Source organism: Bos mutus, chromosome 18 (assembly GCF_027580195.1).
Source record: "Bos mutus isolate GX-2022 chromosome 18, NWIPB_WYAK_1.1, whole genome shotgun sequence".
Taxonomy (NCBI): Eukaryota; Metazoa; Chordata; class Mammalia; order Artiodactyla; family Bovidae; genus Bos; species Bos mutus.
The window spans coordinates 57066767-57091979 of NC_091634.1; the positions used below are offsets into that span (position 1 = coordinate 57066767).

At 45.4% G+C, this 25213-nt stretch overlaps 1 protein-coding gene across 3 annotated transcripts in view; it reads right to left on the reverse strand.

Moving 5' to 3' along the window:
* WWOX (WW domain containing oxidoreductase) overlaps positions 1-25213 on the reverse strand; it is a 907225-nt gene that overhangs the window by 601045 nt on the left and 280967 nt on the right. Inside the window, exon 9 of one of the 3 annotated variants that reach the window (XM_070388664.1) lies at positions 14942-15519. The exons of the other annotated variants lie outside the window; for them this stretch is intronic. Within the exon in view, the coding sequence (XP_070244765.1) occupies positions 15268-15519 (252 nt within the window). The 3' untranslated portion in view covers positions 14942-15267. Of the gene's footprint in view, positions 1-14941; positions 15520-25213 lie in introns of those variants that run through there. 3 annotated transcript variants of the gene reach the window in all.

Consider the following 25213-nt stretch of genomic DNA (forward strand, 5'->3'; position numbering starts at 1 on the left):
CCTTCCCAACACACACACACACACACACACACACCCCTGGGACAGTAGCGGCAGGCACCAAGGGATTTTGTTTTTGAACAAAACATCCACTATTCCAAGTTTAGCAAACTCTTTATGGTAGCTACACGAGCTCCCAGGTCACCAAGAAGTTTAATACATCTATGGGATGAAAATTAAACACTGTAAGTAACACATCTGCTGAGGCTCCCTGGCCAGCCCGTTGGGCCTTTATGGAGACGAGATCCATGCTGACACTCTGAACACGGTTGGAGAGATGAGCTCGGGGACGAGTGACGGAGGAAAGCAGGTTTACTCTCAGTAGCGGATGGAGGGAGCCCCGCGCTGGGGAGAGGGCACCTCGGAGAAGCCCCAGCAATCTGCCCTTTATCTGGAGCCAGCATCCCAGGCAAGGGGGGCCCCACATCAGGAGCACAACTGCTCACTTGTGAGTAGACATCTTCCTGCGGTGGGGAACGGGTGTTCGGGCAGCTGAATAAATGCACGCTCCCTGCACCATCACCCCAGAACACAGGGGGGATGAATTTAGCAGGCTATTGACTAGTTTGGGGCAGGTGGTGAAGTAGAAAAGACATGCAGGAGGCGGTGAGCTTCCCGGCAAACACAGTGGTGGGGAGGAAGGAGCTTGGGGTCTCAGGGACGATGAAGTGGAAAGACTGAGGGATCCTGACCTCCAAGAAGAACCTCGAAAAGGCCTTCCTGCGGAGTCTGAAATCGTCGCGCTGGGCAGGCCAGATGCAAAACCATCATCTGACATCCCATTCGATTGTTTTAGTTTTTCCCTGGTGGCTCAGATGGTAAAGGATGCGCCTGCAATGGGGGAGACTCAGGGTCAACCTCTGGGTGGGTAAGAGCCCCTGGAGAAGGCAATGGCAACCCACTCCAGCATTCTTGGGGAATCCCATAGATAGAAGAGCCTCGACCATAGGCTTGCAAAGAGTCAGACACGACTGAGCAGCTAACACTTTCACTTTCAGCTGTTTTAACTGAAACACAGTTTGATTGCAGGTGCGAACCCCAGGGAGGCTGTGTGTGAGGTGTGTGGGGACCAGGAGACAAGGGAACTCTGTACTTGCTGCTCACTTTTGCTGTGAGCCTAAAACTACTCTTATAAGTTGTTCATTAATGAGAAATAAAAGTGCGTGTAGCCGTGTGTCCCGTGTGCGGCTGAGCTGTTTCTTGTTCGCCTAGGGAAGGTCTTTCCACGCTGGCCCCAGCGTGTTCCATGGGGCAGGCTGGGCTCCCAGGCAGACTCACCCAGCTGGCTGCACTGCCCATCTGTACTGGTCTGTCAGCCTCACTGGCCATCAGCGCGGGAGTGTCTTTCCTCGTGCGTGAACTTCGTGGTGTGTGGCCACCACTGAAAACCCAGCGGAAAGGCCCCCAGGCCCCACCATGAGGCAGCTTTCGGAATAACATAGATAACTCTTTGCAAAGACAACATTCCTCCCAATTGTCCTCCCTCTGGCCCCAACCACCTTCCAGAACCATGACCCTGGGACAGCTGGAAAACTCCATCCCTTCTTTGATGCAGACAGAATTAGATCCACTTCCTGTATTTCATTCTGGAGGTAGAGGGGAGAAAGAGTTATCTATATTACCTGGGAAACAGGTAGCAATCTGCTCAGTGAGTCCAATCTTTAAAGCCCTGCATCTGCTCAACTGCTACACACAAACACTCTTGCTTTCCACCTCGATAATTATTAAATTCTAATGTAAAGCCCAACTTCTGCTTAAGTATGCGTGATTATTAGACTACAAGTCAATTGTGGAAAACACACAGATATAAATGCAGCTAATAAGTCTTACTGTAATGATTAATCAATTTATGAATACATTATTTAAACTAATAGCTCAGGTAGGGTATCTTAAACAAGTTACAGAGTACATCGACCAATTCAAATACCAGCTGCCGGATCAATAGGAAACTGTAAGTAAACTCTGGGGAATAGGTATATTTGCGGAAAAAAAAAAAAAAAATCCACGAACAAAAGGGATTTGGATGAAGGAGATCTACAACAATTTCCATTTTGAAGACGAATGTAGAGCACTGTAATATATGCCAAAGCTTAAAGGGAAAGGGGGAAAAAGTGCATTGCTGCAAACTGGGCTCTTCGCATCCTGTGCAGTAATAATAATTAAGGGCAGGTCAATCAAACATCCCATTCACACAAACTCTTGCATACTTTTGCAAATGGACGGCATATGAAAGTTAATTTTGAGTCCTTAAAAAACGATGCATTGGGTTCATTTTGTGGCAAGTTATCACATTACCAATGTATCCATAAAATGTCCCCTTAATAGAAAAGAAAAAGTGCATCTACAAGGTGAGATTTGCGATTTTCCTGAGAAGGGGCCCATGTTCCAGCTGAGGCACCAGGGGACACTTGCCCCGTGACAGGCACAGAGGACCCCCCGGGTTAACTGCAAGGTGGATGGAGTTGTGAGCCAAGCAAACTCTCGAGTTTTAGCTCTCTCCTCCCAGTGTTGCTATTGTTGTTGTTAATTAAGGCTAATTATGTGATTTAATAAATAAACCAAAAGGGCCTTGATTTCCAAAGGTGTGATATTCTATCACAGCTTCAAGTGATGCTGCATTTTAAAAAATTAATTAGTATCTTGTGAGATCGGCCACACATTATTGAGTAAGTAACAGCAGCTAAGTGAAGCAGATGAAATATTGGTAAGCGATGCAGCCCACAGTATAAGTATGTGAAGGGGGCCAGAGGTTAATCCCTATTGATTTTCTGAGTCTGCGTACAGCACCGCTGGGAGAGGCCGGTTCTGTTGGCAATCAGCTAGCACAAATACATTATAAATCTTACTGTCCACCTTCACTGATCAGTGTCACTTACTTCCTTCACTAAAGACCATTAAGAAACTACTGGAAAAAAAAATACCCAGATGAGGGGAGAAAGGAAAGCATTTTCAAAGTCTCCCATGTCAGAGAGTGCTTTTGGAGATGGAGGACTTGCCCAAAAACAGAGGTAGTCTTCCTGGGGTCCAGTCTCGCTCACTGAAGGAGACATGCATGAACACAGAGTAGTTTTGAAGTGCCTTTAAAGCCAAATAAAAAATGGGAGAAGGAGCTTTCATATCAGGGTGCATGAAAAAAAAAAATGTAGTACAACACAGTCACTGACATGGATGAGCACCATCTCCAACCTGGCTCTGAAAAAATTTGGCCTCAGCAAAACCTTGAAGCTAGTGAAGAGTAAGCTTCAGGGCCCCTCACAACCGGGGGCCCCTTCCAAGATTCTGCATCACATGTTTTCAGTTCAGTTCAGTAGCTCAGTCGTGTCAGACTCTTTGCGACCCCATGGACTGCAGCACACCAGGCCTCCCTGTCCATCACCAACTCCTGGAGCTTACTCAAACTCATGTCCATTGAGTTGGTGATGCCATCCAACCATCTCATCCTCTGTGGTCCCCTTCTCCTCCTGCCTTCAATCTTTCCCAGCATCGGGGTCTTTTCCAATGAGTCAGTTCTTTGCATCAGGTGGCCAAAGTATTGGAGTTTCAGCTTCAACATCAGTCCTTCCAATGAATATTCAGGACTGATTTCCTTTAGGATGGACTGGTTGAATCTCCTTGCAGTCCAAGGGACTCTCAAGAGTCTTCTCCAACACCACAGTTCAAAAGTATCAATTCTTCAGCACTCAGCTTTCTTTATGGTTCAACTCTCACATCCATACATGAGTACTGGAAAAACCACAGCCTTGACTAGATGGACCTCTGTTGGCAAGGCTTTTTAATATGCTGTCTAGGTTGCTCATAACTTTTCTTCCAAGGAGTAAGCGTCTTTTAAATGTTTTACTCTCTTCTAAACATTTAACTCTCAGGCCCTCAGTGGCTACCATTCTGGACAAGGTGTTCCAGAAAGTAAACTGGTTCTCTGCCAATCAACTGTCCTCTACAAGATGGAGCTCGATTCTGTAATCCATCACTTTGCCTCAAAGAAGATAACACTGCTTCTATGAGCTCAGGCGAGGCCATGAACCCTCATGGGTTCTGGGCTCTGAAGCCAAGAGAACCATGCCCCTTTGCCCGGGTTCTCGTCTCTCAGATGCTCGCTCTTGTCTGCTGTTGGCTCTACTGTCTGCAGGAAGGGGCAGCGATCGGGGTACCACTGCATCAGCATTACTGGAGCCCTCTATGCATGCGGGGTGGTCTGCTGATAGTTGGCCTGGCTTTTACCCCTGCCGTGGGGTCTTGAGTCTTGGCTCTGGGAACTCTAAATCCTGCCTCTGGCCACTGCCCAAGCTCCGGGGCCAGATATTTATGTCGCTTTATTTGCTGCCCTGGCCCTGCCCTCACCATGCGAAGGACTGATCACACTCTACAAATGGACTTCTGTGTCAGCTCTCCCAACGGCCACATAATTCTTTGGGGCCACCAGACCATTGCCAATCTATTCTGGAGACTGGGATGTATCTTATGTCTGTTCTTACTATATAAAGTATCTTCTTTTACATGAAGATGCCACAAAGAGACATAATTCTAAAACCATACTCTTCACAGTATTTAGTAGCATGGCATTTACCACCAACAGTACAAGTTTTATAAAAATTCCAAATAAACTAGTCATAAGTAAAAAAAAAAAAGAAAGAACAAATTCAACATCATGATGAATTTTATAACCCGTAGTTAAATAAACCCAAGACTGAGTTAGGTCTGTATAACTCAATGCTGAGTTAGGTTAAAGTCATTGGAAAATGTCTTTCACTTCCCCACTAAGTAGTGAGATCTTGACGGGAATGACTGATCCAAATTCAAATTCATATCCATAATGTCCGAAGCAATGCCTGACCCATAGGAGATACTCAGTAGGTCCTGGGTGGGTGGGTGGATGGACCTACAGATGGAGTTCTACGGTGCTGGACTGTATGTTAGTCCAGAGAGAAGGGAAACAATTCCAAAGCTCTGCCCTTCTTACCGAGACACTTTTTCCTTTCTTTTACAAACTCTCCATATGGAAAATAAACAGAGCATCACTAAACCCTACTTATGTTGTAAGGAGGCTGGATATCCAAGTTTGTGACTCCTGCAGCCATGAAAAGATGCTCCATTGATCCTAACAGACCAGTGACTTCTACAGATTACAAAAATGGGAGGAAAAACAGAGGCCAGGACGGAAACATCAAAACCAAATGAAATACTGGAAATAAGCTAATGAAATTACATTACAGATTCAGCTTACCCAGAAAGCGCTTGGCCAAGGGAAGGAGAGAGGGGGAGGAGAAAAAAAAACAAAAACAGCCTACCAGCACAACCAGCTGTCTAGTTTGAACTGCTAGATTGCTGAGTATGCACTCTATGCATATTCATAAGTACCACAGGAAGCCCAACACCTCTGGAACCAGCCTTACAACTCTCCCCCGCCAGCTAGTGCCGTGGACCAGTAACTCAACAGCCCCCTCGTGGCCCGAAGAATGAAGGCAGCATCCCAGGGTGTGAAGGTCCTTCCTGGGAGGGGAGGGTGTGGGTGTGTGTGTGGGGGCAGGTACACAGCCCTTCCAGAGGAGGGGGACGCTGCCCAACCACTGTAACAGTGGTAGACGTGGCCCCCTTCCGTGGATGGCAGGCGATGCAACATGATCAACATCTTTCCTATTTCAGAGTCCCAAAAAGGATCCTGGGTACACCAGGCTGTTCAAACTAACACGTCCTCATAGAAGAAACGGATCAAATGAGCTCAGTATTTCCATTTAAAAATATCATTTAAGGGAATTTTAAGCTGTCTGAGAAGATGGATACACTGTGTTTGTTTTCCACATTAATGAGCTATAAAAAGAATGGAATAGGCCATAAATACAGTATTTTGTAACAGCCTTTACTAAAAATGCTACTACTTGTGTTTATCATTTATATCCTTGTATACAACCTCAAAATTGATTACATTTTAAACCGTACATAACTTGCTGTGTTTTTCATTTTGTGCTGTACTACGAACATTTTTATAACTCAGTTAATATATTCCATATTTTGTGTTCTTATTGATTATGAATATTTCTTTAGGGGATTTTATTGCTTTTAAAATAACAAATGTTGGGTATTAAAAAATAGAAAAACCTATTGCAGCTTTTATATTTTTCTTTCCCCTGGTAATTCTGATACATACATTTAAGCATGAACATAACCAGAATATCTTTCTCTGTATCTTTTATACTTCCTCACATTAAAATTAAACACCTACTAATATAGTGCATAGTAAAAGAATCAGAGTTTTCAAAGGAAACCCACCATTTTTAATGTGTTTGACTTGAATTCATAATCCATTCCTTCTACAATTAAAAAATTAAAGTACCAAGAGATTATCCTCACGTAACATGATGGTTTTACATCAAGTATATATTATCTTTCCTAATTGCCATTTCCGTTTATAGGCTACAATATGATTTATATATATGATATGATTTCACTATTAATTATCAAATTGAAAAAAATAAAATCTCACATTATAAATTCTCTCCTGGAAATTAGTTTTATTATTTTTTCCATAATCCTATCACACAAGCTATAAGTGCATTGCGGCATGAACACTTTAATTTTTCCAGTTAGTTTTAAGCAAGCCCAGAGGTGAGGTTTAATAAGGATCAATGGCACTTTATCTGGGACAGGGCCTCTTCACAGCATGCAAATTACACAGTAACACTTAAAAAAAGAAATAGATTTAATTAAAAAAAAAAGTAGAACCACAGGCTCTGGAAATTCAATTAAAGGATTTATGCAAAGGTTTGCTAGGTTTTTATATGCAGTTACTGCTTACATAATGAGCTTTTCATATTAAAAATCAATAGGTAATCTAGACTAGAAGATCATCCCCTTAAATACATTTTTGAAATCAATTTGAAAAATAGTCCATCAACTGCTGTGACTACTCTTGCTGCTTCGATTACACTAAAAGCAATATTTAGATTGTAAGACGTGCTATGGAATATCTATGCTTGGATATTGCTTTCAAGGGCTCTCATCCTTCTGAGTGCCTGAGATGATCACCTAGTAATTCAAGATTGTGTTAAATGTATAAATAATTTATTTAATTATGAGCAAAAAGCCCACAGGCACAACCCCACTGTATCTGTAAGGGTTAAATGAAAGGAGGAGAAGGACAAAAGGCAGAGCTGAAAGAGGAAGGGAGAAAAGAGAAGGAAGGGAAGGAAGGAGGGAAGGGGGCAAGGAAAAAAGAGAGAAAAGAACAGAACAACCTTTTCTAAATTAGTCTTTGCTATCTCAATTGCCTATTGTGTATTGGCTCCTTAGCACAAGGAGATATGCATTTCACTTTAAAACTCATTTAGAACTTCAAGAAGGAAGCAATTAGCTAGCTCTAACTTAAGCAGACCTTCCATCCTCCATGATAATGGGGGACAGGTCTTGAAATGAAAATGAAAGCCAAAGCTTCAATTCTATCCAATGAGCGCCCAGCCAAAATCTGTCTGGCTTTGGCAATGCTGAACAGGTTTCCATGGACCATTCTTGGCAAACTGGAAAATGATTCTCACGGGGTGTGCAGTGGTGGGAAGGGAGAAAGAAGGAAAGGACCGAGGGAGGTCTACCTCTGAACTCCTCCACGTGTATAATAAGGAACCGTTCTGCCTTTTGTTTCAAAAGTTCTTGTTTCTAAAAAGGTATGGTCAGTACTTGGAGTTCGTCAGGATGGAAATAGGGCCTCAGGTTATCTTTCCCGAGTGAGCCTAAGCATTACAAAGGCCTCATTAATAACAAAGCTGCACCCTTCTCTGCTTCTGCAAAACTCTGGGAAGAAATAAGCAAAATTACTGATGAACCCACATTTACCCATCTACCCAAAGGTCCTATTCCCTGCAAAGGTAATACTTCCAGAAGATGCTGAGACAGTCGGGCCCGGTAACCAAGGACAGCCCTGCTCTCACTGTACAGAGCAGAGAGGACAAGGACAGGAGGGAGAATACGATGGAGAGGCGCCTTCCAAATCGTCTGAGACACTGGGGACATTCACACCACACTTTCTAATGCAGGATCCTGGATATAAGCCTATCCCAGGCTGGCCTTTCTTCAGATATGCCTACAGATGAGCTGAAGAAGGTTTTAAGGTCAGAGGAACCAGCATTTGCTTTATGGGTATGAGTACGGGTGTGTGTGCGTGTGTGTGTGTGTGTCCCCTAGGACACAGCACTGCCACTCACGACAGTGACTACAAAGACAAATCCAGGAGAGCCAACCATGCTCAAATGTATGTCTGTACACACAAGTATCCTATCTTTGAAATCTTTTAAGAAAGACACAATGAGCAGGAGGCTGTACCGTGAAACTGGCGCTCCTTGAAAGAAGCCAGTCACAGAGGACCACGTGCTGTTGGATCCCGTTCATATGAAATGTCCAGGAGAGGCCAACAGGTGGACACAGAAAGTAGATTAGTGGCTGCCTGGGCCAGTGCGTGCCCAAGGTTGGGAGGCAGTGGCTGGAAGCATTTAGGCTTTCTTCTTGGTGTAACAATATGTCCTGAAATGTATTGTGATGACAGGTGTACAATCCTGTGCATGGTCATTAGGCTGTGTGCTTTAAATGAGTGGACTGAAAGGTCTGTGACTTTTATCTCAATAAAGTTATTGTAAAAAAAAAAAATGAGGTGTGGCTATGGACTGTAGTCGAAAAAGAAAACAAGAAAATCTGCAAAGGAAGCAATGAGATTGGAAAAAAAAAGACTTCATTTTCCACCTGCACCAATCAGGCAATTAAAATACTTAAGCATTCTCCTTCTCCGGAACACACTTTCTGTGACAATGAGTTTACAGACGTGCAAACATATCAGCTGGCTTCCTACGGAGAGGCACTGACGTCAAAATAACTAGAACCCTCTGTCACACAGGAGAGCTTCAGCGTGAAGTGTCCCGTGTCCCGGGCTAGCACGATCAAAATGTCAAACATGAAGCCCTTTCGTAACAAGGTGCGAGGTGGCAGCAATGGAAGTTTGAACAATGTTAACACTTAAAACTTCAGCAGAACCATTTCAATCCATAAATGCATGAAAGTCATTTTACAGTGTGCTTAACAGTCAAGACCAAGAGCTGTTATAAGAGAAGACGCCCTCAATGTCACTTCATTTTCTTTTATTCTTATTATCACATTTAAATCTCTCTGTAAAAGTGGTCTTGATAGGTAACTTTATTACACATTTCAAGACTATTCATTCCGAACAGAACTTCCTCCAAGGAATTAACAGATAAAGAGAGACCACTTTCCCCTCATCATCCCTAAATTACACTGTAACTGAGCACTGGCAGCGTGCGTGTGACAAGGACGTGGCCTACTACGCCCCACGATGGCTCGATAAACCTAGAGGTGACTCTTTTGGTTGGCTGCAAAGGTCCTTAGCGAACACCTTCCTGGTTATTTGCAAGGACCTGGGAATAAAGAGTGGGGTTGACAGGGAAGGTCAGAGTCAGGACTGGGTGAAGAGAAAGAATTCCTAAAAGCAGGTATGGGATCCGTATCGGCATGGAGGCAAGTCTGCTCTTTGCTCATTTCACCGGGAGAAGAGGGCAACAATCCCGCTCCACTGCCTCTGCTCACAGGCAAGGGCATCTCCTGAAACAAGACCAACAGGACTTCTCTGCTGGTCCAGTGTCCACCTGCCGATACAGGGGACACAGGTCGGATCCTTGGTCTGGGAAGATCCCACGTGCTGAGCAGCAGTTAGGCCCATGTGCCAGAATTACTGAAGCCCACACACCCTGAGCCTAGGCTCTGCAACAAGGGAAGCTACTACAGTGAAAATCCCTGACTCCACAATTAGAGAATGCCCGTGCGTAGCACCAAAGACCCAGCACAGCCATATGTACATAAATTTTTAAAAAGTATTAGCAAACATCTACAAAGGAGCAGTCAGTAAATATTTTCAGCTTCACAAACCACATCTTATCAGTTAAAACTACTCCACTCTGCCATGGTCATGCTATAGCAGCCACAGACAATACACACATGGATGAGAAAGCCGGTCTTTTCATTAAAACTTTATTTAATGACAAACACACATCTCAATATAGTTTTCATGTGTTATGAGACACTTCATTGTGTGTTTTTTTTTTTTATCTTTCCAGATATTTAAAAATGTGAAAACAGGATGCACAAAAATCAGATTCAGCCCAAGGAACACAGTTCTGGTCTCCTGTGGTAAACAAGACCAGCTGGCAAAGAGGTAGACCAGTAATCCCATCTTGACGGGGGTTCATTTGACAGCTACTCTATCTGGTAATACAATGGTGTGGTTTGCTTCCAGGAAGCAAAACTTGATGGCATACATTCTAAACTGTGGGCACTTTACAGAAAAGCAAGAGAATTTAGTTTCTGTGTACTGAAATTTAAATTCTAAACTTTCTGAATTCCCTCCTTAAGAAGTAATTATAAAGGCCTCAATGTTCTCTACTATTTAAAAATGAACACAGGCTTCCAGAACTAAGAGTTTTGAAATATTCAGCAGTGGAAACATGACGACCTTGGCTCATGAGAAGTGAGGCTGACCACATTCCCTCTGGTCCTGCTTCGGAACTCCATTGTTTAATGGAGCAGGTTATGAACACAGTATACAGCCCAGTCTTTGCATTTGGGCTTCTACCTGGCTGGGGTTTTAATATGAAATATATACAGAGACTGACATTTACAGTGTTGTTTTTCCCTCATTTGACTTTTATTTTTCACCAACTTTTGACCACTGTAAGCATTCTGCATACTGTCATCCCAGTAACTAATCAGAATAATCAAAGGAATGACTTGACTGAATAAAGTGAAACGTATACACTGTTCTGTTTCTAAAGAATCATATCTGCAGTGTTCCAAGAATATGTAGAATCAGAAGCTAGTAACAATTATCTCGGGTAGGTTTGGTGAAAAGGGAAAAAAAAATTGGAAACTAATACATTAAAAACCTTTTAAAATTCACTTAATAAGTCATACACCTACCTCAGGATGATACTGACACTATTCCTTGGCATGAAAAAATCCTTATTATTAATATTATTATAATTATTTTGTTTAAGAATGACTGAAACTATAGCCTCAGTTCAGTTCAGTCGCTCAGTCGTGTCTGACTCTTTGCGACCCCATGAATCATAGCACGCCAGGCCTCCCGGAGTTCACTCAGACTCACATCTATCGAGTCAGTGATGCCATTCAGCCATCTCATCCTCTGTCATCCCCTTCTCCTCCTGCCCCCAATCCCTCCCAGCATCAGAGTCTTTTCCAATGAGTCAACTCTTTGCATGAGGTGGCCAAAGTACTGGAGTTTCAGCTTCAGCATCATTCCCTCCAAAGAAATCCCAGGGCTGATCTCCTTCTGAATGGACTGGTTGGATCTCCTTGCAGTTCAAGGGACTCTCAAGAGTCTTCTCCAACACCACAGCCTAATTCAGATCAAATGACTTTGAGGTACTAATTATTTGTATATATTTATCTTCTAACCAATGTGGCCCAAATAAAGATTTTTAAAACCATGAGGCAATGACCATAATGTCTCTTGGTCTGAGGACAAAGTCACAGGGCCAACAGTACAGGAAGAGCTGGATGTTCAGGCACAACGCCGAGTTCTGGGGTCACCATACCCCACCCACGCCACCGCAACAGAAATGTGCTGGCGAGACATACCCGGATGGCGAAGACAGCCTCCCTGCATTAAAACTGGTAACTTTCTAGAAACACTGCACTGCAGTGGTCCTCATACTAAGTAAAAGATAATTATCATTTTCAAAGAGATAAATGGGGTGAAGGATGACCACTGCATTCTTGCCCCGAATGATGATCCTAAAACTCTCTAAAACCTACATATCATATTTGCATCCATATGTTTATTGGTGGCTCATCAATGGGAAAGAAAAGGAAAAGCAGATCTTGGATGAAGACACTCGCCTGTCAGGCAGCTGCTAACTCTGCTCCCACAATGAGGGGGCCGTTGTCTCTGCCATTCGTTTGACTCTTGAGCCTTGTTTGTTGCTTCATGATGACAAGACGGATGCTGGCATCACATCTTCCTTCGGGATCAGCAGGAGGAGCGGGGGAAACACCAGCAACGCCTTGCCCTTTCCTCTGAAAGCAAAACATCCCTGGGAAGGCCTGCTGCAGACTTTTGCTTTGACTTTCAGCCGGAACAGTCAGGTGGCCATGCTCAGCTGCTAAAGAAGCCGTGGAGGTGAGCGAACCATCACCCTCTCCATCTGCAGAGTAAAGGCAGACACTCGGCACACCAGACGGTAAGAATGGAGTCACGCTTCCCCAAGAGACTGAGACTGTGGGGGCAGGGAGCACGGCTAGTTATCTCTGGCTCTCTCCAGGGTCAGACATGAAGAGCGTTGGCACATAAATAGAAACTGAGAATCCAGAGTGATTTACAGCAGACAACAGGGGCAGAGGCGTGCGGCTGGTCCCTCTCTGCCCCAGCACAGAGCTGGGCTGCGTTTCCTGGACGGTTGCCTTCCACAGATGGGCGCCACTCCCAGGCCAACATGCATGGAGCCCCGTGGTCTTGCCTCTTTCCAGCTCATTGCAGACAACCAAGGTGGCCTTGGAAGCCAGGTGTGGAAGATGACTGAACCGTGGCATGGACAGAGCCTGGGTCCCCAAGAAATCACTTGGAAGAAAGCTGTCTGCTAATCCCAATAGCCACTTTGGACCTTATATACCCAGGAAATACACGACTCTGATTGAATCACTGGACCCACATGGGCTTACGTTTTACAGCAGCTGCTGTTACCTTTACAATACAACAATCTCAAACTGAGATGTATCTGAGAATCTTGGAGAACTTCATCCACCTTTTTGGGCTCTAGTCCCAGGGTACACACATTGGTTTGTTCTGGAGCATCTCATGGGGTCGCCCAGCATCACCTCCCCCTGGCTTCTGGGGCTCACTCGTCTTGGAGGTTATCTTCTCAGGAAGAGTGTGCCTGACGACACTTCTGCAAGCCAGGATGGGGAGAAAGCAACAGTCCCGAGGTCTGGCCTGGATGTCGCGTGTGAGCTAGATCCACAAACTCTTCCCCACTGTGTGTGAGGTCTTAGAGCTGTCCTGGCAGTGTGCTATGCTTTTAAGGTTCGGTTTTTCACATCCCTTAACTGGGCCCTCGTTATCAAGAAGGCCTTCTGCACACCCCGTGGTATGCTGCCAGGGACGTCTGGCTTAGTACTGAATGGGTGATTTATAACGCCATCACCATGCGGCATTGTGGAGCCCTGCCATCTCAATTTCAGAACCCGGATCCCTTTTCTGTTTACTCCGCGTTTGCCTTCGGCCCTTCTCCAGGTGCTATTGTGAGGAGATGCATTTTGGCGCTTCAGAGTCTGGCATTTTATAAGTTACTCTGAGCCCTACTTTCCTTGTTCACCTGCTCCTAGATGGGAAGCAAATTGCAGAAGGGAAATAGCTTTATACTACCAGTCCTTAAATATTTTACAGGCAGAGATCTCCGTGGGTGGTTTGGAGGCTCGATTACCCTCCTCAGTAGAGGGTATAAATACCCCTGAGGGTTTACGTAACAAACCCTCAGTGACTCCATGCTACTGAAAATGCTCAGTATTTACATCTGCCTCTGAAGCCGGTGACTCCATGGCATCTGAGTACTCGAAAAAGTGCAAGGCCAGCAGGACTGCCCACGTGCTCAAATACAATCTATCCATGATAAAGAGAGGTCAGTCATTCAGAACTATTAGATGGAAGACATCATGGCATTTGAAGCTGCACCCTGGGACACGCTTTGGTTGGGAAAGAACAGGTGAAAAGGGAAGTCATTTCAAGTGTGAGCTGCTTACACCGAAAGAGCCAGAGCACAACTGCCTACACGCAGCACGGGGTGCCTGTGCGGGCTGAGGAAATAAAAACATGGATCACAGCAGCACGCCGCGCGACCTCAGGCAATCCACCACAACTCCTGAAGGTAAAAGCTATTGTCCCCATTTTACAGAGAGGAAAACTGAGACTCAGACAGGTTCAGTGACCTACCCTAGGTCAACGTGCTGGTGTGCACAGCAGACACAGGGTTTGTACCCAAGCCTGTTTGATCCCAAGCCCTGTGCTTTTCCACGTTGCCATGCTGTGCCATCCAAGCATCAGGTCACAGGGTGACGATGAGCACAGAGAAGAAATGGCTCAGCAACCCTCCTGAGAGGAGCCGAGAATCGGCCATGGGAAGGCTCCTCCAGGAACTGCATCCCATGCAACGTGTGGAAGCAAAACGACGCGTCCAGAAACTCGGTTTGACCTTGGAGGGGTGGTGCTCTGATGTACAGCTCTTTCCTTTGCCATTAATAATATGGAGAAAAGAGGAAGGTAGCTGGTACAATCAGCGAGGCTTTCTGAAAGACATGAGTTCTGACTTGTGGCTTAGGAAGGAGCGGGGAGAGAACAGACATTTTTAAGGATATAGAAAACCAGGCCAGTATATCCCCACTCCGCCGCCCTGCCCACCTCAATTTCTAAATCAGTGATGGAAACAAACAGACAAAAAAGAAAATGAAGCCCAGGCAGAAAGAGCCAGGATGACCGGTGTCACTCCACTGGGTCTGAAGTGATTTTACACCAGAAAGACAAGGGGCCTAGACTATTCTAAGACTGTTTATAGAGTTATATGAAGCATATTCTTCTAAATTCAAAGAAAGGGAAGGAACAAGTTTCAGTGCTATGCCTATTTCAAGCTTTTATCAGCACTAATTCCAGCCCCCTTTTCCCTTATAATTCTGAACAGAGGGAAAACAGACATCAATTAAGCAAAGCTTTATCTCTTTCTACTCTAATGAAAGCCAAGTTACAGTGATATTTTTCCCCAAGATTTTTCTCCACTTAATGAAGACATTATCCCTGAGTTTTCAAAGTCACTTTACAAAAGACCATTCAAAAGACATTAAAGTCAGTTTAAACTAAAAAGTCTTTTTGATGTCAATAAACAATAAAAGAACAATGAAAAGAGAGCCTTTCATGGTGTCTCAGTCTAAAATCTTTAATTTCGGTTTTAAATTAGGAGATAACATTCAGTCCTGTATTCAAATAGTCCTCAGCCCTGGAACACAGTAAGCCTGAAACAAACGTTGGCTTTATAATTCTCTTCTTAAATCATGTGTGTGTGTGAGTGCGAATATACATGGGTGTATACATCTGCATATGTATACACATCACACACAACCACATACATGCACACCACATTGACAGAGAGGTCAGCAGGAAGCTGTCCACCAGAAAGAGGAGAGAAAAGTTTTCAAATTATTGCCATTCTCCCTCTTTGAAAACTAAAAAAAAAAGGGGGGGGGAAAGAAAATGGAATCTTTGGCTTTGAAATTCATGACAAGATCAAAGACGATAATGCACATAGATTTTTCCAGGCATACATTATTAATAACACAGGCAAACATATGACTGATCAATAGCGTGGTCGAGAAGCGATGAGGCAGGCTCCAAGTGTAACACTGCGAGCGGCAGGGTCTGGCGCCCTGGGCTTTGTTCACCTGGGCGTTACACTCAGCCCAGTCAGCTCCTCCTTGCTCCAAGGACGGTTCAGCAAAGATGGAAGGAGAAAAAAAAAAAAAAAACAGCTTAATCTGTGCCGTGTGTCAAAATCTCTTTCCTCTGTGCCCCCCTCTAGTTCCTCACTCAGAGACTCACATTTCATAAAATCAACCTGTCACAGTGTGCAAGGCAGGGGCAACTGGCACACACACAAAGCTGCTCAGCCACTGCCTCTGCTCAGAGTCAAAACATCATCACTCAGCAGGAGCCTCGCCCCGTGAGCCTGCACGAAGCCACTCTGCAACCCTATGGACCACAGCCCGCCAGGCTCCTCTGTCCATGGGATTCTCCCAGCGAGAATACTGGAGCGGGTTGCCACTGCCTCCTCCGGGTGATCTCCCCGACCCAGGGATGGAAGCCGTGCATCTTATGTCTCTGCGTCGGCAGTTGGGTTCTTTGCCGCTAGCGCCACCTGGGAAGCCCATCAGCAGCCATCGCCCATTCCCTGTCCCTACCAGCCCCTGGCAACCACAGTTTGGCTCTATGGCTCTGCCATTTCTGTATATTTCACGTAAGTGGAATCATATAATATGTGACTGACCATCTACATCTGACGTGTCAGCCTCTTTTACTTCAAAAACAAATTAAGCCTATCTGAATGCAACTCTCATTCTAAACATCAGTTCTTCAAAAAGAAAAAAAAATCATGAAATATAAAATAAAAAACAAACTGATGATACCATTGATGCCTGCTGATTTTTTTTTTCTTTTGAAAGTTGCTCAGTCATGTTTAACTATGCGATCCCATGGACCGTAGTCCATGGAATTCTCCAAGCCAGAATATTGGAGTGGGTAGCCGTTCCCTTTTCCAGAGGATCTTCCCAACCCAGGAATCGAACCCAGGTCTCCCACATTGCGGGCAGATTCTTTACCAGCGGAGCCACAAGGGAAGCCCAAGAATACTGGAGTGGGTAATCAATCCCTTCTTCGGCAGATATTCCTGACCCAGGAATCGAACCAGGGTCTCCTGCATTGCAAGCGAATTCTTTACTAACTGAGCTATTAGGGAAGCCCTGCTGACAGTGGGTGTTTTTTAACAAGGAGCTTTTATGGAGGAGTTTTAGTGAGGAGGGATAAAATAGTTGGGAGTATGGGATTTGCAGATACAAATTACTATACATAAAATAGATAACAAAGATTTACTATATTACACAGAGAACAATATTCAATCCATCTAATCACTTATAATGGAAAATAATTTGAAATATACATTTATGTAAGTGAATTACTTTGCTGTACACTTGAAACTCACACAGTATTGCAAACTAACTTCAATAAATTTTTTAAATAAATATACAGGGAGTTTATTGCCAATACAGGTTATGTAAGTAGAAAACACACATTCCTGGAAAGCAGGGTAAATTAAGAAACTATGAGTCCCTGTGGTTATTGTTGAAAGGCACATTACCCAGGGATATAGACCCGACCTTTGAGCTTGTGGTCAAAAGACAAAACGGACAGTTCTTTGACAAACCTTTCCTCACGGCCACTTAGGGAAATGACATGGTGGCCTGAATGATCTACAGGTCTAAATCAGTATGATTTCCATCCCCAATTATTCAACCACTTAAGAAACGGGCATTTTAAAGTTCTATTTCTCCTTTTCCTGATTCTCCTTATTGACTGTCCATATACATGTCCCTAAATCAAAACGGAGAGTGTGCACTGTCCATTTGTACAACAAGCAGACTGAATGGGAGCCTCTACGGAAATGAAAGTGGGGCGGCCGGCAGCTCTCAGACCTTTGGGGAAATGAGGCCACCCCAGGAAGAAGGGGACGGAAGCTTCCTGACACAAGGTGGCACTTCTGTATTCTCAAATAGAGGGCAAGTGCACACAGACCAGGGCTCAAGCCCTGCCTCTGCCACGGCCTCCAAACTACAAGTGTATCACCTAGAGAACGGGGGTTGCCATTAAGGTTAAATGGGACGTGAGCGCGCAACAGACTCCAGCAGGGCCGCTGGCGACGTCCTCAGTGAGCCCTCCCCGGGCCTTTCCAGCTCACCCCCTTGCCCCCGCCTCCCTCCCCACTGTCCTCTGCTCTCCTGCCCCTTGCTCTTCCTCTCCCTCTTTCTTTCCTCCCCCTCGATTCCGCGTCCCGCAGCCACAGCGCTCAGCAACGAGCCTTAGCCTGAGCCTTCTTCATGACATGTCTCCACAATTCGGCAGCCAAAGCCCTGGCAGAGCTTTCACTGGTATGGCTGTGCTGTGATCCGCCTCGTGGACCCCACAGGCCACAACCGTGTGACCTAGGTTGTGACCTCCAGACTGAAGACCTGATGGAATGGCAGCTCCACCACCTCTGCAACCTGAACACAACTGTTCTGGGCCCCAAAGGTCCACACTGAGAACCTGGGGAGTTTGGCTCTTTCTAATCAAGCAGATGATCCTTTGCAATCGGAGCCCCATTATTATAAAACACTCCTTTAAGTTCTTCATTTAACCAAAAATAACTAACCTAACACAAAACACCCTGGGAGTGAGGTAAGCATCAGAATCGCTAAGGTTTAGGGGTCAGGGTGAGAACCTGCTAAGACTTCACCCATCAGATTCTACAATCACAGACTCAAAAAAGAGTTGAAGGCCTATTACGTGCCAGATGCGAACTTGGTCTGCATACACTGTCTCGTATCGCCTCTCAATGTTCGCTCCTACGCATCCTGCCCTGTCGAATACCACGTGACACCAAACGAACGACCAGTCACCTAATACTTATCAATAACGACATCAACTCAGCATGTCTGGACAATGCCGGATGGCTTCTATTTTTTATGGATTTAAAGAATAATTATGCTGGAAAGCATAGAAAAATCTCCAACCAGGTATAAAATCACAATTAGACACCTTGTTTTTAAAGGGGTGTCCTTTCAGTCGGCCTGGCATTTCATGAAGCACTGTAAAGGAATGTCCTCATGAGCCTTTCCCCATGGATGGACAGCACCTACCCACACCTGCAAGAGCACCTCAAGAGGCAGACTGCACCTGAAATCGCCCCACGAGTCTCAGAAACATCCATCTCAAGTGCAAATGCCGTAGTGCTGAGCGTTCCTTTTCTTTCCTCTTCACCTCCTGGCACGGCAGGACCAAATCTGTTCCTATGATTCAAGACTGCAGTGGGGTACGGATTTGACACGAGGCAAATACCTCCCCTTACCAAATGCTCAGTGAGTCTCCACGCTAGTGTGTATAAACATCACCGTGCCTGGGAAGAGAGAATACCAGAAGTCACTTAGGAAACCCCACTTCTCCCAGGACGGTGGGCAAAGGCTGCCGTGCTGCCTTCCGAGGAGGGCAAGGGCCAGTGCCCAAGAGAAAGGGCCGGGATGGGGCGAGACCCAGGGCCACAGCCACCGTCTGGAGGCCCTCAGTGTGGCTGCTGCCGGGATGCTCAGAGCTAATCAAGGGGAAACGGATCTGGTCCAGGCAGCGGGACGCGTTTACAACAACTGACAGTAACGGTAACGTCCGCCAGTTTGTATTAAGATGTTATTGCACCTTTCCAGTTCTAATCACCAATTATGACTCTATTACCCCTGCCTGGCAGTTCATCTGCTCCCGCCTCTGCTCAGGGCGACTCGGAGTCGGACCTCTGATCTCCCGGTTCCACTCCAGTGAGCGCTCAGCACGGAGGCTGTCATCTGCAGGCGCGGAAGACGGGAGGCATCGCCGGGGCTCGGGTAACTGTACCTGACCTTACAACAATTTACTAAGGAAATACCTGCTTAATAGCGGTGCGAGCGCAGCTTCCTTGATGCTTACCGCGGCCCTGCAAATTAGCGACAATGGGATAAATCTATGGCCGGCTCGCCAGACACTTCATTAAATCACCGCTCTCTTGCCTTGTAGCACGCTAATAGAATCACAGCCCTCGTTAGCTACTGAATAAAAGATCAATCACAGACTTTGAAAGCTCTTGCTACCAGCTTCCAGAAGAAACAAGCAGGAGGGGAAAAAAAAAAAAAGAAGAGCGAGCAAGAAAGAGAGAGAGAGAGATATTTAGGATCATCGCTGAGATTCTGAATGGCCTCGCTGCAAGTTGCTTCAATTACCTTTTCCACAACTGGTTCCGAGTGCAATACTCAGAGGAACTTGTTAAGCCCGCTTTCAAGAACGGCACTCTAATATATGACTGTTAGACCCTGGTCAAAAGTTCATAATGTGCATATGTAAAAAGGTACTAAATTGCCTGAGGGCTAAAACCAGAGGAGTTTAATTGTAGCAAAATGCTAAAAATGGTCTGTTGAGGGTCCTTCTATGGGGATACTGCTGGCTCTAGCTGATTGAAATACAGAACATAAAAGCCTTACAACAATATTTCCTTAAATGCTGGGGCAACTGCCAGCAGTTGCTCTTGCATGAATGTTGTGGTTAAAGGAAAACATTTTCCTCCCCTAAAATAAATAGTCTTGAGAACTGCTCCAGCCCATAATTTTAAGGCAGGATGGAAAAAAAAAAAGGGAGGGCTCGATGATAATAAGTAAGGGATCATTCACAGGGCATGTCCAATCTCCTGGTGGTGTGTTTTCACACAGGGCACCTGGAAGGGATTCGGGCAGAACCTGGAAGGGTTCAGAGCCCGGAACTGGCTCTGATTTTGCAAACAACGTTGTGCTGAAATGACAGCTGCTCCTGGACACCTTGCCGTCACTAGGTGGGACGAACTCCTACGGGGATCCTCGCAAAACAGCTCTGTGTAGCTTGTCTTTATTTCGCCTTTCATAAAACGAAATTGAGTCCCAAGGACACATGCAGTTGGCTTGCTCGCATGGGTTTCTCCTGCCCAGAACTCTCTACCTTCTCAAAACATACCAATTAGCACCTCATTTAGATAAATGAGAATACAGCAGCAGGGCACGGAGAATGTTAGGAGGCCAGCCAGGGAAAGTAGGATCTGGCAGACGGGCTTTTGGATTTATAAGAATTACTTGTGAAGGCTGAGATCAGTTTCTGTGGATAGTGACAGATGCGCTTGTGTGTTTCTTTAATCAGAGGCAAAATTCTACGCCTTTCTAGCATTTCTTGTAGCACCACACTCACACAGAGGACAACACAACAATACCAGACAGTGTGCGCACCGCCACGGCGGGGCCGGACGCCCGCAAGGGAAGGACGAGAACGTCAGCCATGGTGCTTGTGGCGCCTGGGGCCAGGATTTGGAAAACGGGAGGAGCAACGTGCATATTCCCATAGCGATCTGGGGGCCTGATTTCCTCAACATTACTCTGCAAGGAAAACACTGCCGGCTTGGAGTAAGGTACAAGTGATGCTTCTAATATAATAGAGCAAGTTTCATAATTCCACTCAAATGAAGCATCCATTTAGCATCGACCATCATCAGAACGGCTCAGGGACCGCTCTACCTTGTAAGTCCAAGCCTTGCTGCATCATCTGGTTCCGAACACACTGCATGTCATATTATAAGAGAGGTCAAGTGCGCTCTTTAGTTCTTGAAAAGCAAAGTTGTAGCAGGTCATTAGACAAGATTCCCCTTTACCATGTCCGGTTTCTCTTTGACAAACTGCAAATCTGTTATCCAGGCCAATGTTCTACAAAAGGAACTGGTGACTTCAGAATGTCTAGTTCAGTTTGACCTCTGTTCTAGTCTCTGGTAGGTTTAGGGACATCTGGGCACCTGAAGCACTGGCATTCCAAGAGGAAAGGATAGAAAAGGGCCAGAAAGACTACGTGAAAGATGGCTTGTAAAACTGACAGCAATGAAGGAAAACACAAAGCACAAACTGCCCCCACTGTGACCAGAGAAGGCAGCCCACAAACCCTGTCTCCATTCCTTGACTCCTCCCAGGCCTCAGGTCCCAAGCATCAAAGGACAGACTGAACTCCTTACAACGCGCCCTTGTCCTACTCCTCACCACACACGTTCCCAAGTGGCAGAGCAGCCGCCCAGCTCCTTGGCGATAGTGCCAGGCTTGACTGTAGGACAAACCCATAAAACCAAGCTCAGTCCTGGGACTGAGGGGGAACCCGCAGAAGCCGTGCCATGCAGGCGAGTTCGTGCTTCCAGGAGCAGAAAGATGCAATGGGCAGGGCATGTGTGTTTGGGTCAGATATTCAGTTCTGCCACTTACCAACGGCAGGACTGAGGCCAGTCACTCAAGGCTTCTTTCTTCTCATCTGTAAAATGGGCATAATAATTCACAGCCCAAAAGGTTACTAGGGAAGTAAAGTCAGTGCAAGGACATGTAAGAAATACCTGGCCCATTGCCTGACACTCAGCAAATGCTTCTTCTCTGCTCTCTGCACCACCATGTAACTCTGAAAACACCCCAAGGATACCAAGTAAGAATGCTCTAGACAGGGCCATTCTAATATTGGGTAGCCATTTTCAACACAATTTCAATGCAAAGCCATGTGGACACTCTGGGCATCACAGTATTCCAAGACTTCGTCTATTTGATGGTGTCATCCGCAATTAACTGTCAGTTTAAACACAGGGAGAGAAGGAGACTTGATACAACCTAACAGTGTGTGTTTATACTGGTGCTTCCTCAGAACCTAGAAAGTACCACAGTGAGACTGGGACTCGCTGCTCCCATCCTCGGTCGGCGTCCTAAAGACAGACTGAAGGCTCTGAGGCTGCCTCGAGAGCTCACGGGTGGCCTCTGCCGTGCCAGGTGACTGGCCGGCGCCTCGCCTGTGCTGTGAGCATCTCCATGCCCGCTTGGCGGCAAGTACATCCCGCCCCGACCCCAGCTCCCCATGTGAGACCTAAGAATGAACTTACATGAAAAGTCAAACGACCGTGCTAAGAGACAGAAGAAAGGTCCAAGAGGGTAGAGTGACCTTCAGAGAAACAGGGCACTTGGTTTAGTTCCCGCTGCAAACACGACAGTCTAACACCACGTGTAAAATTGCATCCTGAAATATCCTAACAACAGCATGATAAACTGACTCTGATTTTTCAAGCCATCAGCAAAATCCCCTTCACCCACGGACCAGGCTGCTGTGTGCATCTGGGTTTATGGGCACTGGAGAAACCCACCTGCCGCAGGGCTACCTTCCAGGGGAGCACGTAGCCTGACGTTATGAGAATTCTGGGTCACCTCCCTACTTGGGGGTCCCTGGGTTTAACTCTCCACACATCACGGGAGCCTGGAGTCCTGCGAGCTGCTGGAGTTCAGTGGAGCAAATTCAGGCAGCAACAACACTCGATTAATTCAGAGACAGGAGGGAGCGAGCATGGATATTTAGTCCCTCGTTGTAAGAAAATTACTTTGGATTTACATAAAGAGAAACAATTAGGTATTTCTCTATGCCTTAAAAGTACTTTTAAAAATACTGCTTTCTTGAATTTTCCCAACTGTGTTTGTCAATAAAAACATGGGTACAGGGCAGGCAGATGTCTGGAATGATGGAAACCCTGCCTAAACCAGCCTACATCCAACACATACCCACACAGAGCTTTGGTGGCCTCCGAGGAGAGCTCCAGGAGTTGTGTGTTTTTGTCCTAGAGGGACAGAAAGTGATGAAACTGGCAGGTAAAGACTTTCAGAAATAAAGTGGCTTCTAGAACTGGACAATGAAGATCTCTGTAGGCATCGAAGCGACACCCAAGGTCCTATGAGGATAAAATTTGGGGTAATTAATTAACCAAAAAAAGGGCAAAATAAGAGCACACTAATCTAAGGTGGGTCTGCTATGGTTCAAACTCGGTTTAGAGAAGCTCTGTCCTAGACCAATGGGTTTGGGAGAGAATCATTCATTATTCTATTATATACAACTTCTTGGGTTTTTTAAATTGAGTCTGGCAATGTTTCATTCGTAACATCAAGCAGGCCTTCAGGCTGAGTGAGAATGTAAACAAGCCCCTGATATCACTATAAAATACTGAACTATATTTAAACTAGAAGAATGGGCAAACATCAGCAGCCTTTAATAATGGCACATGCAAACACAGAGAGCAAATTTCGCCCAATATAAAACTACTGATGTCTTGAGAGCTCACAACTAATGCACCACAAATACGTGTATAGATTTCAAAGACATACGAAGGAAAGCCAAGCAAAGCAAAATAGAGGATACCAGATATGACCTCCATGGTGGGAGAGAAGGAGGGTGAAGAGGAGGAGGTGATCCTTGGGATGAAAGCTAAAATCCTGGACCACCACAGTGCACTTCACTCAGTAGACCCAGACAACCCACTAAAGGAACCTGTAGCACAGTGCTGCTCCAAGGCCACTGAAATATCCAATTATGCCAGAAATATGCGTTCACTCAAAATACCAGAGAGGCCACGCCACCGACACCACTTCAAAGCCCAGTGAAAACACTTTCTTTTGGTGAGAACTTGAAACGTTTCAGGTTCAGTTTCTCACTCTAAACGAATGGGTTCGGCCTGGGTAACCTCCAAGGTTACAACAGGGTGGCTGCTAGAGATGGCTCAGGACGCCTCAGTTCGTTCTACCACACAAGCTGCTGGAGGATCAGTTCCTCCAAAGACGTCTGCTGGCCTCCACTTAGATAATATAATCTATTTAGTGTACTAATACTATCCCTCTAGGTTATAATTAATAGGAGCAACTAACCTAGGAAAACTTCAGGTAGTCATGTAAGTGAAGTAAATTAAATACCGAGGTGACGTGGGGAATGGAAATTGTTGGAAATGAAGGTTTTTTAATCCACACAAGGCCGAGTAAGGATGTACTATAATTACTCCATTGCTCTTTCCCTCCACATTCGATAAGCCGATTCCAACTCAAACCACACGTGGGTGAGGCAGAGGGCCACCTACTGGTATGCACCGGTAGTCACATGAGTGTATATATTATTTTTGTGTGTGTATGCATATATAAAGGACTTCCCAGGAGGCTCAGTGGTAAAGAATCCACCTGCAACGCAGAAGACACAGGTTTGATCTCTGGGTTGGGAAGATCCCATGGAGAAGGAAATGGCAACCCACTCCAGTATTCTTCCCTGGAAAACCCCATGGACAGAGGAGCTTGGTGAATTATGGTCCATGGGTTTTGCAATGACCGAGCGACTAAACAGCAACGACAAAAAATACATATTCAAATAAAAACGTGTATGTTTTTAATATCAGACCGTCTTTCTTACTACTAATGCTAAAAGTCAGGTGACTTATATTCTATTTATTTTTTCTAATGCTGTGCAATAATACAATTAAAAATGACCACATATGCTCTAGATGTGAGATAAGAAAATAAGTAAATGTTTAAGTCAAATCATGCTATGTCAAAGCAAAACAACTGACTGGCAGGGAATGGGGGAGAAGGAAATAAAAGCTGAAAAGGAGTCTGCAGAACAAGATGGACCAGATCATGTCTGCTGTAGACCCGACCACCCGGCACCCTTCATCTCTGGGGGATGCCTCGGTTCCCTCATCTAGAAACATGAATCAGGGGCATTCCAGAGTCCAGCGAAGGCTGCTGAACTCACGCTGTGCTTATACATCCCCTTCTGTGCTTCCCACGAATGTCGTCAGAGAGTCTTGTAAGAAAGGGCATTAAGATTTCCCAAAGGCAAGCTTAGCATTTGGGAAATAAAATTCAAGAATTCTTTAAAAAGTCAAGAAAAGGAGCTTCTGTATTTCCTTCCATTTTGGTGGAATTCGCCTTCACGCACTCAGGACAAATGTGTTAGTCATAAAGCGACCCTTGCGTGGTAAACCTCTGTTCTCTAATCGGTCTTTAC